This window comes from Dipodomys ordii, unplaced genomic scaffold (assembly GCF_000151885.1).
Source record: "Dipodomys ordii isolate 6190 unplaced genomic scaffold, Dord_2.0 Scaffold142, whole genome shotgun sequence".
NCBI classification, from domain to species: Eukaryota; Metazoa; Chordata; class Mammalia; order Rodentia; family Heteromyidae; genus Dipodomys; species Dipodomys ordii.
In genome coordinates, this window is record NW_012267358.1 from 3428657 (window position 1) to 3440333 (window position 11677).

The 11677-nt window shown below is 37.4% G+C and overlaps 1 protein-coding gene across 1 annotated transcript in view; it reads right to left on the reverse strand.

Moving 5' to 3' along the window:
* The window catches only part of Tex11 (testis expressed 11), a 211350-nt gene extending 199874 nt beyond the window's left edge, over positions 1–11476 (reverse strand). The window contains exons 1-4 of the mRNA XM_013031614.1: positions 11473–11476; positions 11143–11264; positions 4184–4268; positions 286–365 (exon numbers count right to left, since the gene is read on the reverse strand). Coding sequence (XP_012887068.1) covers positions 286–365; positions 4184–4268; positions 11143–11264; positions 11473–11476 — 291 coding nt within the window. The remainder of the gene's footprint in view (positions 1–285; positions 366–4183; positions 4269–11142; positions 11265–11472) is intronic.
* Positions 11477–11677: the final 201 nt, after the last annotated feature.

Below are 11677 nucleotides of genomic sequence, written 5' to 3' on the forward strand. Positions count from 1 at the left end.
GATGGGAAGGGATGGGAAGGGGAAACAAAGGAGGAGGCTACAATCCTTGATAAGAAATGTACTCATTATCTTGCCCATGTAATTGTAACCCCTCTATACAGTATTTTCACAATAAAAAATAAATAAAAAATTTAAAAAAGACATAAAAATAAAATAAAATAAAATAAAAAAAGAACACAACACTAAATAGTTCAACCACTTTCCAGTTTTACACTGATCACTGATTCCATTCATTTTCATACAACTACCTCAATCATTTGGACTTTCTCCTCAATTAGGACTTACCAAAATCTGTCTCTGAACAGTTGTTTCTGAAGCCAGTGAGGTATCACACATACAAATCAACTTGCAAGCAATATGACACACTGCAAAAGAGTAATTAGACATTCATTAAACTTAAAATATTCCTTCTCCTTTCATATACAACTATAAAGAGAAAAGATGGGTAAAGTGAAGCCAGGGAAGTAGAGGTGTGGATCAAGTGGTAGCATACCAGCCATGAGCAAAAAAGCCAAGTAAGAGCACAAGGGCCTGTACTCTAGACACAATACTCATACACACACACACACACACACACACACACACACACACACACACACACACACACACACACACAAATCAAAGCCAGACTTCTTCCTAAAAATGTGGCTTATGGTTTCTGTTTTGTAGTGCTGAAACATATCAAAGGAATCATTTGTTTAACACTCCAGAGGTATACAGTGATTCCTCACCTATCAAGGAAGTTACATTCCAGAGACCCCTGTAATAGGTGAAAATCGATGAATCAGCTATAAGTGAACTGTGATATAGCAAGGGACAACTATATAACACTGCTACTTCGTGGATTTTCACTCACCCATCGTGGAAGGGTCTCTGGAATGTAACTCCCACAATACATGAGGGATCACTATTTATGTGTTTGTTTTTTTAACTGCGATACTGTGAAGCCACAATGAGTGAATGGTGATATAGCGGATGATATAATTCTTAAATTTTAATTTCTTTATATATTAAATTCCAAGACTCAACAAGGATATCTGATGGTACATGATATGCTTCTATGTATCAGCCAAATAAAAGAATTATTCTAAATAGAATTGGAACCCACAGCTACTCCAAATCTGACCAAATTTCTGGACATCAATATAACTCTTACTTTTGTTCTCCTAAATGGTGAAACTTTCCAAATACATCTTTTCCTATAGGACATAAAAGTTGTTGAAAGTATGTTTTATTTTTGCCTCAAAATAGCCAAGCCTGAATAACTGCACCTTCCTTATTTTGGTGGCTTGCTTCAAACTGCAAGTTTTTAAAAAATGACTTCATATATAATTGAACTAGTCATCATTAGACTTTGACAGCCATTCTACCTGTGCTTATGCCACTTCTTTTTTAATAAGTTTTTTATTGTGAAAATACTGTATAGAAGGGTTACAGTTACATGAGCAAGGTAATGAGTACATTTCTAATACTCCCTTATTCAAAATTTGCAGAACTGGGGGCAGGGAAGGTGGCTCAGTGGTAGAGCGCTCACCTTGCTTGCCTGAGGCCCTGGGTTCGATTCCTCAGCACCACATAAGCAAAAAGAAATAAGCCTGAAGTGGTGCTGTGGCTCAAGTGGTAGAGCGCTAGCCTTGAGCTGAAGAGCTGAGGGACAGCGCCCAGGCCCAGAGTTCAGACCCCACGACCAGAACCAAAAAAAAAAAAAAAGATTTGCAGAACTAAAAGTACACTGTAATGGAAGTGGTCAGATTTTTGTCCATTATGAAACATAAAATTGGTTCATCTAAACTACTAACCAAGTTAATTTTTCTGGAAAAAACTTTTAGTAAAATAATTTTCTAATCAGGTTTTTAGACTGATGTGAATTTGAAGTTTTGAGAAATTTTGAAAATATTTCCTTTCTTTTTTGTCAAAGTTTACTAATTCTTTAGTACTCTCAAGGACTCAATATCTCAGTCATTTCTCCTTACCCTTCTATTTTCTTGCTATACAACTTATCTCCCAAAGCCTCTGAAATCCATTTTGCATCTACTATATCCCCGGTACTTGAGTTAAAAATTGATGCATTTAAATATCACAAAAATTATGTTTCTCTCACAGATAAATTCTTACAGTTCCTTCCAGGCAACTATAAGATTTAAGGGTTCTTGGGAGCAATGACATCAATGCTTAAAAAGAGAAATGTTAGCCAGGTGCTTGTAGTCTTAGCTACTAGGATGCTAAGGTCTGAGGTTCACAATTCAAAGCCAGCCCAGGCTGGAAAGCTCAGGGACAGCAATCAGGTCCTGAGTTCAAGCCCCAGGGCCAGCACAAAAAAAGAGAAAATGTTTCCTAAACATCTTAATGAAAAAGTAAACCCCTAAAACTAAGTATACTATTGTTTATAGTAACCATGAACTTAGCTTAGTCCTACATTGAAATGGTGTATCTTCATTTATATTCACAAATATAAATACTTAGTGGAAAAATTTATTTTCTGCCTAGGGAAAAAAAGTCACTTGTTTTTTACAAAGTCAAGTAAGCCAGGGATTTACCCTTTGGTTTGTTGCTATTATAGTGGAGTAATATACATTCATAAATGTATTTGCTGTCACTGTCTTCAATGAAAAGCAGTTATGGTCATCACACTAGACCTTGCTCATTTACCTAAAGCATTAGATAATGGACTACATTCTAAGCATCCAAGAAGATGAGTGGTTTTGGGGTTTTGTTTTATTGTTTGTTTGTTTGTTTGTTTTTGTTTTTGTTTTTGTTCTTGCCAGTAGAATTTCTGCATTTTTTCTTTTTTCTTTTTTTTTTCTTTTTTCTTTTTTGGGTCCGGTCGTGGGGCCTGAACTCTGGGCCTGGGCACTGTCCCTCAACTCTTCAGCTCAAGGCTAGCGCTCTACCACTTGAGCCACAGCTCCACTTCCGGCTTTTTTCTTTTTGCTTATGTGGTGCTGAGGAATTGAACCCAGGGCCTCAGGCATGCAAGACAAGCGCTCTACCACTGAGCCACCTTGCCAGCCCATTCTGCATTTTTTCTTAGTAATTTATCCCAATATTTAGTGACCTAGCTCATGAGGAAGCTATTCTTTTTAAGACCCAAATCTCTCACATGACAATACTTTTCATTTTATTGTTGGTGGAGAAAGAAAGCTACTATTTGTTAGTTCTGCGGAATTCTGAAGATTTTGATTGTTTCTTCTCCACAAGAAATAGTCCATGTTCATTCACATTTCTTCCAGATCTTATACACTCCCAATTCTTTAATCATGTCTATTGTTCACCTCTAGACTATATTTCTGTGATGATTTTAAAACTTGTTTTAGTAAAGAGCTAGCCTCTGAAAAATCATAAAACCGAGAGAGGCTAGTTGCTTAAGAAACAAATGGCATGGATTGTTTTGCTTGAATATCTCTTTTGTTTTTTGTCGGTCATGGGGCTTGAAGTCCGGGCCTGGGCACTGTCCCTCAGCTCTTCAGCTCAAGGCTAGCACCCTACCACTTGAGCCATAGCGCCACTTCCAGCCTTTTTTGCTTATGTGGTGCTGAGGAATCGAATCCAGGGCCTCATGCATGCAACACAAGCACTCTACCACTGAGCCACCTGCCCAGCCCCTTGATTATCTCTTAACAATTTTCCATCCAAGAACTGGTCAAAAATATTCAAAGGGCAGAAGCACCACTTAATGTACATGTATATTAAGAACACTCTTCAGACAAATGAAGAGGAAAATGGAGGGGAATGTAGACAAGAATCCAATGTAAATCCTACAAAATTAAGAAGAGTGAGAGAAGGGATGGTTAGGGGAGGGATGGATGAGAATGTTAAAAGGAGTGACACTGATCAAGATGCATTGTACTCGGGCTGGGAAGGTGGCTCAGTGGTAGAGCGCTTGCCTTGCATGCTTGAGGCCCTGGGTTCGATCTCTCAGCACCACATAAGCAAAAAGAAAAAAGCCGGAAGTAGCGCTGTGGCTCAAGTGGTAGAGTGCTAGCCTTGAGCTGAAGAGCTGAGAGACAGTGCCCAGCCCCAGAGTTCAGGCTCCACGACCAGACCCCCCCTCCCAAAAAAAAAGATGCATAGTACTCATAAACCACTTTGTTAAATGGCAACTTCTCTGTATAACTACTTTAAGATAATAGTAAATACATACATAAGAATACCCCTCAATAAGAATTACAAAATGTATACATACGTTTAGCTGTTTGCTCATCATTCATATATAATTGTACTTTGTTGGTAACTGCCCAATTCCACAGGTTCACTGCCATTCCTTCAATCTGTACAAAAAGAAACATTTCTTTAGCTAATTGTTATTCTCCACCTTCAACAATACATTCTTTCTGGTATGGTTAATGCTTATGTGGATATTTGTGGGTTTCTAGTCCTCAATAATCTAATCTCATTCTATCTCTGTGCCTAAAAACTTTCGTACTATTATGAAGAATTAACTTAGCTGGGCGCCGGTGGCTCACGCCTGTAATGCTAGCTACTCAGGAGACTGAGATCTGAGGATCTCAGTTCAAAGCCAGTCTGGGCAGGAAAGTCTATATGAGACTCTTATCTCCAATAAACCACTAGAGAACTGGAAGTGGTGCTGTGGCTCAAGCGGTAGAGTGCTCACCTTGAGCTGAATAGTTGAGGGACAGAACCCAGGCCCAGAGTTCAAGCCCCACAACCCACCAAAAAAAAAAAAAAGAATTAACTTACTGTCCCCTGAGCAAAACTTGTTCTTACCTATCTATATATCTTTATTTATACTTGATAAATACATTTCTTTATCTTTAGGTAATTGAAATTTACTTCAGTCTCACCAGCAGCATCCATGAAACTTTATGCAAACTCTGAAGCTTTTTTTTTTAACCCTGAAGCTTAACCCTGAAGCTTTAACCCTGAAGCTCTTCTGTACCATCTTCCCTCCTTCCATGCAATGTGGTTTTGGCAATGCTAGGGATGAAATCCAGGGTCTAGAGAATGCAACCACTCTACCACATCCCCCCAGTCCTCTTCCTTCTTTGAACTTTTATATTGATTGTCACACAATTTTTAAAATATAGTACTTTGAATAATTCATTCCTTGTAAGGTTTTTCTGGTTTTGTTTATTGTAGGAGGATTTTTCTGGATTGAACCCAAGGCTTATTTTTTAAATAATATACACAAGAAAGATTAAGATTATGCCTCTTGCAAGGAAATGGATGTACCTAGGGGAAAAAAGCATGTTAAGTGAGGTAAGCGAAGTTCAGAGAGGAGACAAATAGGGCATCTAAAATATAACTGAACATAAGAACCTATACAGGACTCTAGGCATTCACACACCAACAGTCAAGACTCAAGACCTTTACAGGAGGTACCCAAAGGTGTAACTCCTCTGAACATTTAAAATACTATTTACAGAAACAAATGCCAGGAAATGAAAACATGTTTTTGTTGTTGGTGGTGGTGGTGGTGTTTGTTTTTTCTTTTGGGTTTCTTTTCTTTATAGAAGGGTAAGGGGGGCACAAAAATGGAGGTGAACAAAATGAGCGAACAAATGCAATCATGTTATTCAGTATACACTATATGGGAAAATAACCTATGTAAATAATGGGCAGGGATAGGAGAAGAAAACTAAGGGAAAGAAAAGGAAGGGGTAACATTGTCCATGAAAAGAAACATACTCATTACCTGACTTATGAATTGGTAACCTCTCTGTATAACACCTTAATAATAACAATAAAATTATTTTTAAAATAAAATGTACACCAGGTAAATTGAGGGGGGAGGTGGGGTTAAGAGATAGGAGATAATGATGAAAAAGATGACATGGAACAAGATGCATTGTACTCACACACTGACATGTTGAATTGAAACCCCTTTGTACAACTACTTAAAGATAGTAAAAAAGAAAACATAGTAAAATAAAATAATATAATCTTGTTATATTTTTAAAAACATAAAATCCTAAATACCAAAAATGTACCACTTACACTAATTCCTACCAAGTTTTCTATGCACAAGAAAATAAGGAAGTCATTAAATATTTAGGAACATTCACTATCAAAAGATTTTAAATCTAACTAGACATAGTAGTCCCTCAAAAATCTACAAGCTGAATTTCCAAATAGAATCTTACCAAATATACAAAAGTATGAGGAGTTTTTATAGTGAGTCTAATTAACTGCACTTGAATTTATCATAGCAAAACAACTGCCTGAGCACACACACATTCCAAATACATCTTCAGAGGACAGTTGTTTATTCTACATCCTCTTCCTCTTCCTCCTCCTCTTTGTCTTCTTTCTGATCATCTTTGGGAGGGAACATAATTTTTCACCTCCTGTCACAGTGAGCTTGGTCACTCTTTGCCATATCTTCAAACTTTCATTTTTCTTTTGCAGATATGGTCTCCTATCACTCCCAACATGTCTTGCCAATTAGTAAAAGTGACTAAAGAGTCAGAATTTCCTCTTGTGTTCTTCCCAGTAAGTCTACACTCAAAAGGCATGTGAACACACTTTGTCCCACAGTTCATTGCTGTCTCCTTTTACCCATAATGGCAGACTGACCTGATGCAAGATTTTCTTCAGTCCCACAGAACAATTGGATCAGAGACTCTACCTTCCCAGAACTCCCACATGAACTGGTTTCCCCAAGGCCTCTAATGGGCTAAGCAAGGACTCTAACTCTGAGCTATATATAGCCCCAACCCTATTTTTAAATTGTTTTAGTTCTTATTCTTGTTTCACAACTGGGTTTCTTGATAACAAATAGAATGTCCTAGACCACTTACACAGCACTTGTAGTATCTTCCAAAATGCTAAATAAAGAATGCAAATTCAAATAATAGGATTTCTTCTTTCATTGTATTTTCTTCTGGGGTCTGGGGGACAAATTTTTCAAATGCTTCTTTAAAATTTATCATTTTATTAGACTGAACCTTGTCAACTAAATACAAAACTAAACCTAACTCATAGTATCTCATGAAAAATAATGACATTACAAAATGTGTAATTAGCAACAGGTTGGGTGTTTCCTTGCTTGTTTGTATTTGTGATGGTGCTAGGGCTTGAATTCAGGGCCCTGTTGCTGTCCCTTAAATTTTTCATTCAAGGTTGGCACACTACCACTCAAGCCATACTGTCACTTCCATCTTAATTAATTGGAGATAGGAGTCTCATAGACTTTCCTGCCTTGGCTAGCTTTGAACTGTAGTAATCAGATCTCAGCCTCCAGAGTAGCTAGGATTACAGGCATAAGCCACTGACACCTGATAGGTTCATTTTTGGCAACAAACCTCTGAAGGCAATAATAGGTCCTAGATGGAACTAATGTCTAAAACCAATATAACACAGCCTTGGCTTAAATCTCCCTAGGTGCTATGATAAATATGATAGAAATTATATACTTTAGCCAGGCGCTGGTGGCTCACGCCTGTAATCCTAGCTACTCAGGAGACTGAGATCTGAGGATCGCGGTTCAAAGCCAGCCCGGGCAGGAGAGACCATGAGACTCCTATTTCCAATAAACCACCAGAAAACTGGAAGTGGCGCTGTAGCTCAAGTGGTAGAGCGCTTGCCTTGAGCTGAAGAGCTGAGGGACAGTGCCCAGGCCCAGAGTTCAAGTCCCACGACCAACCCCCCCCCAAAAAAAAAAAGAAATTATATACTTTATAATATACTGGTAATAATGACTAAAAAGAATAACCAAAAAAGTTATTTACAACAATGATATGATTTTGTTTCCTTACTGGTGATCAAACTAAGGGCTTTGTGCATGCTAAGCAATAACTACTTCTCTAATCTTGTTTTGTCCTAGTTCTTTTTTCCAGTGGTATCTTTTGCACCTATATTTCTATGTTTTTTCTGAAGTGCTTCAATTTCAACCGATGATTTCATTAACATTACTGTCATTTCACTTACAGTTATACTGGAGGAAATTCTCATACCAATCTCAATCCTTCTGACATAGTATTCTCGTGCCATAGCTGATCTGACAATGACTTTCACATGAAGTATTATTTGATTTGGTGTCACTAAAACATGTGAAATTAACAACTGATTCCAAACTTCCCAAAGGAAAAATGGTTTGCAGTATTTAAAAGGAAAAATGAACATTTAGACTAAAAAAATTTAAAGAAGGTACCTTTTTGGGTGTTTTGGAAAACAGTATTGGCAATATTTAAAAACAGTCCAGTCCAAAATGCTCATTTTGTGTTCTGATAATTGCTCTTCTGAGACTATACTAATAGCCCAAAATTTATAGGAACATAATCTTTGCACTTAATAGTATTCCTTGTATATTTGTAACTAGTGAAAAATGAAGACTACAAATGAACACTAATAAATGCATATATGAATTATGATAAATACTTTTGAAAGAATATAATTCAGACATTTTAAATAATCAACATTAGCCAGGCACCACTGACTCATGCATGTACTCAGGAAGCTGAGATAAAAGGATCACAGTTCAAAGCTAGCTCAGGTAAAAAGGTCAATGAGATTCCATCTCCAATACAATCAACAAAATTAAGGCTGAAGGCATGGCTCAAGTGGTAGAGTACCAGCCAAGCAAGCAAGCCAACAAAGCCAAGATCTTGAGTTCAAACCTCAGTACTAGAAAAACAAAACAAAGGTGGGTAGGGGGAGGTGAGAATTTAGAAATGGGTGACACTGCTCAAGATGCACTATATTCATAAACTGCTTAGTTAAATGTCAACTCTTTTGTACAACTACTTAAAGATAATAAAAATAAAATAAAATATAGGGTCATAGCCAGGTGGGTATCAAGGGTCTCTAATCATAGCACTCAAGAAGCTCAGGCAGGAGTATCCTGAGTTCCAGGAAAGCTTGGGCTACATAGAAAGAACCCATCTCAAAACACATACACACACACACACACAAATCACAACCCTCTAATTTCCACCTCTGAAATAAATGATATTACAAATGTGACCCATAATGTCTGGCCAAGGTATACAATTTTTATAAGAAAATATAATGGGAAATCTTCAAAGCCTTGGGCTAGGAAAATCTTCCTAGTTATAACACCTAAGAGCATAAGCAATGAAAAATAAATTATACTAAATCAAAACTTGGATTCACTAGTGATTCACACTAGTAATCCCAACTACATCGAAGGAAGAGAGCAAGAGGACTATGGTTCAAGATCAACCTGGACAAAAAGTTAACAAGGACTCATCTCAAATAAGACAGAAGTGGTGGGGTACAGCTGCAATCCAGACATGCTATATGCCGTAGGTAGGAGAACTGTACTCTGTAGCTGACCCTGAACAAAACAAAAACCTTACCTAGTAAATAATAATCAGAAAAGATCTTTGGGCACGACTCAAGTGGTAGAACACTTGTCTAGCATTGAAAGGCCCAGAGTTCAAATCCCAGTAGTAGCCCAGGTACCAGTGATTGACTCATGGCAGTAATCCTAGCTACTCAGAAGGTTAAGATATGAAGATCAAGGTTCAAAGCCAGGAAAGGCAAGAAAGACCATGAGATTCTCATCACCAATTAACCAGCAAGAAGCAGGAAGTGGAGTTGTGGCTCAAGTGGTAGAACAATAACTTTGTGATAAAAAGCTAAGTGACTGGCCTTGAGATCAAGCCTTTGTAATGCACACACACACACACACACACACACACACACACACACACACACACAGGGTACTGAAAAAGAAAATAAAACCTAAATTTTTTATAGCATGCCCAAAAAACTGGGGTTCAATCTCCAGCACTGAACTAAAAGAAAACTAAAAGCTGGGTGTCCCATGGCTCATAATTGTCATGTTAGCTACTCAAGGACCTGAAGTTGGGAGTGATCAATATTCCAGGCCAGTCCAGGCAAAATTGATCATGAGATAACCCCCCCACCACCACACACATACATACACACCTTTTCAACAGAAAAGACAGAGTGATGACATATGCCTGTCATCCCAGCTATGAGAGGAAGCATAGAGATAGGAAGGATCATGTTCAGGCTAGCCTGGGAAAAAAATTAGGTCTTATCTCAAAAATGGTCAGAAGACAGGTATGGTTGCTCATGCCTGTAATCCTACAACTCTAGAGGATGAATTTGGCAATTCAAGGCCAGCTATACCAAAAAGTCTGCAAGGTCCCTTCTCAACCAAAAGCTAGTTGTAATTATGTATGCCTGTTATCTCAGCTATGCAGGAGGATGAGATCAGATCAGTTTTAAAGCACCTCAGGCAAAAAAGTTCCTGAGACTCAGTTTGGACTTAAACTTCATGCCAGCTATGAAAAGCATAAACAGTAAGATCTCTGCCCAAGCATGCACCTAGAAAAAAACAAGGCCCTATCTCAAAAATAACCAGTGCAAAAAATGGAGTGGAAATGTGGTTCAGTCTAGCCTGCTTAGTAAGCATGACTATCTGAGTTAAAACCCTAGTACCACCAAAAAAAGAAAGAAATATCAATTGGAACATATTGTAAACATGAAAAGTGTGGAAATGTAACAATGGAATCTCCTCTTCTGTATAGTTAATAATAAGTTAATAAAAATATAAAAATAAGCCTTTCCTGGTTCAGAGATATGAGAAAATACTTCTGATGTGTCTCATAAGGAACTTAAGTCTTGTTCAAGTATGTAAAGACTTTGCTACTTATAATAAAAACAAAAATAGCACAGCTTAAATCTTAGCAGGTAGGGCTAGGAAGGTGGCTCAGTGGTAGAGCGTTTGCCTTGCATTCCTGAGGCCCTGGGTTTGATTCCTCAGCACCACATAAGCAAAAAGAAAAAAGCCGGAAGTGGAGCTGTGGCTCAAGTGGTAGAGCGCTAACCTTAAGCTGAAGAGCTGAGGGACAGCGCCCAGGCCCAGAGTTCAGGCCCCACAACCAGACCCAAAAGAAAAAACACAAAAAAAAACTTAGCAGGTGATCGTAACAGACAATTCCACAATAAAGAAATATAAGTGGTTAAATAAGAGTCTAAATAATAAATATTAAACTTGAGCACATATTTTTACTCAGTCTTTAAAACTGTTTTCCCCTAAATATCTCATTTTAGATACAGATTTCTTTTTACCCATAGTTCAACATGAATATTATTTTTACTTATACTTCACTTAAAATAAGCATCATCAAAACTTATTACAGTTTAATCCCCAGCACCAAAAACACTTAAGATTAATTCTATACCAACCTGAAAATCCTGCAAATCAGCCATAGATGCTCTGTTGATATTTGGTACATCCATGAACATTCTCTCAATTGCTTCATGTATTCGAGGTACATCAGTGCATAAGACAATGTTTTCAACAATTTCTGAAATAACAATAGGTGATAAATGAGCTGTCAACTATCACCATTTGCTAAAAGTAGCAAACTGTTTTGAAACTTGTCCCAAATGCACATAGCATGAATGAGCTTGACGGGATCCTTAAATGGTAAAAACTAAAGTATCTTTTATCTAAAGGTAGAGTGCAATTTCAAATAAAATTTGTATTCCCTGTGTCAATTGTTTATAACTTACTCATGACTCATTCTCAGAAAGTAAAATGTATTGACTACACAAATAATGATATTATAGGTAATCTTAACACTACAAATATAAACAATACAAAATAGAAGTTAGCAATATCTTCAAATCAAGAAAACGTAGACATTTGGGAAGGAGCTAGAAATGTGCTGTATAAACCTGAAATACTTAATATTTATGTGTTAGACTTTCATTTTAA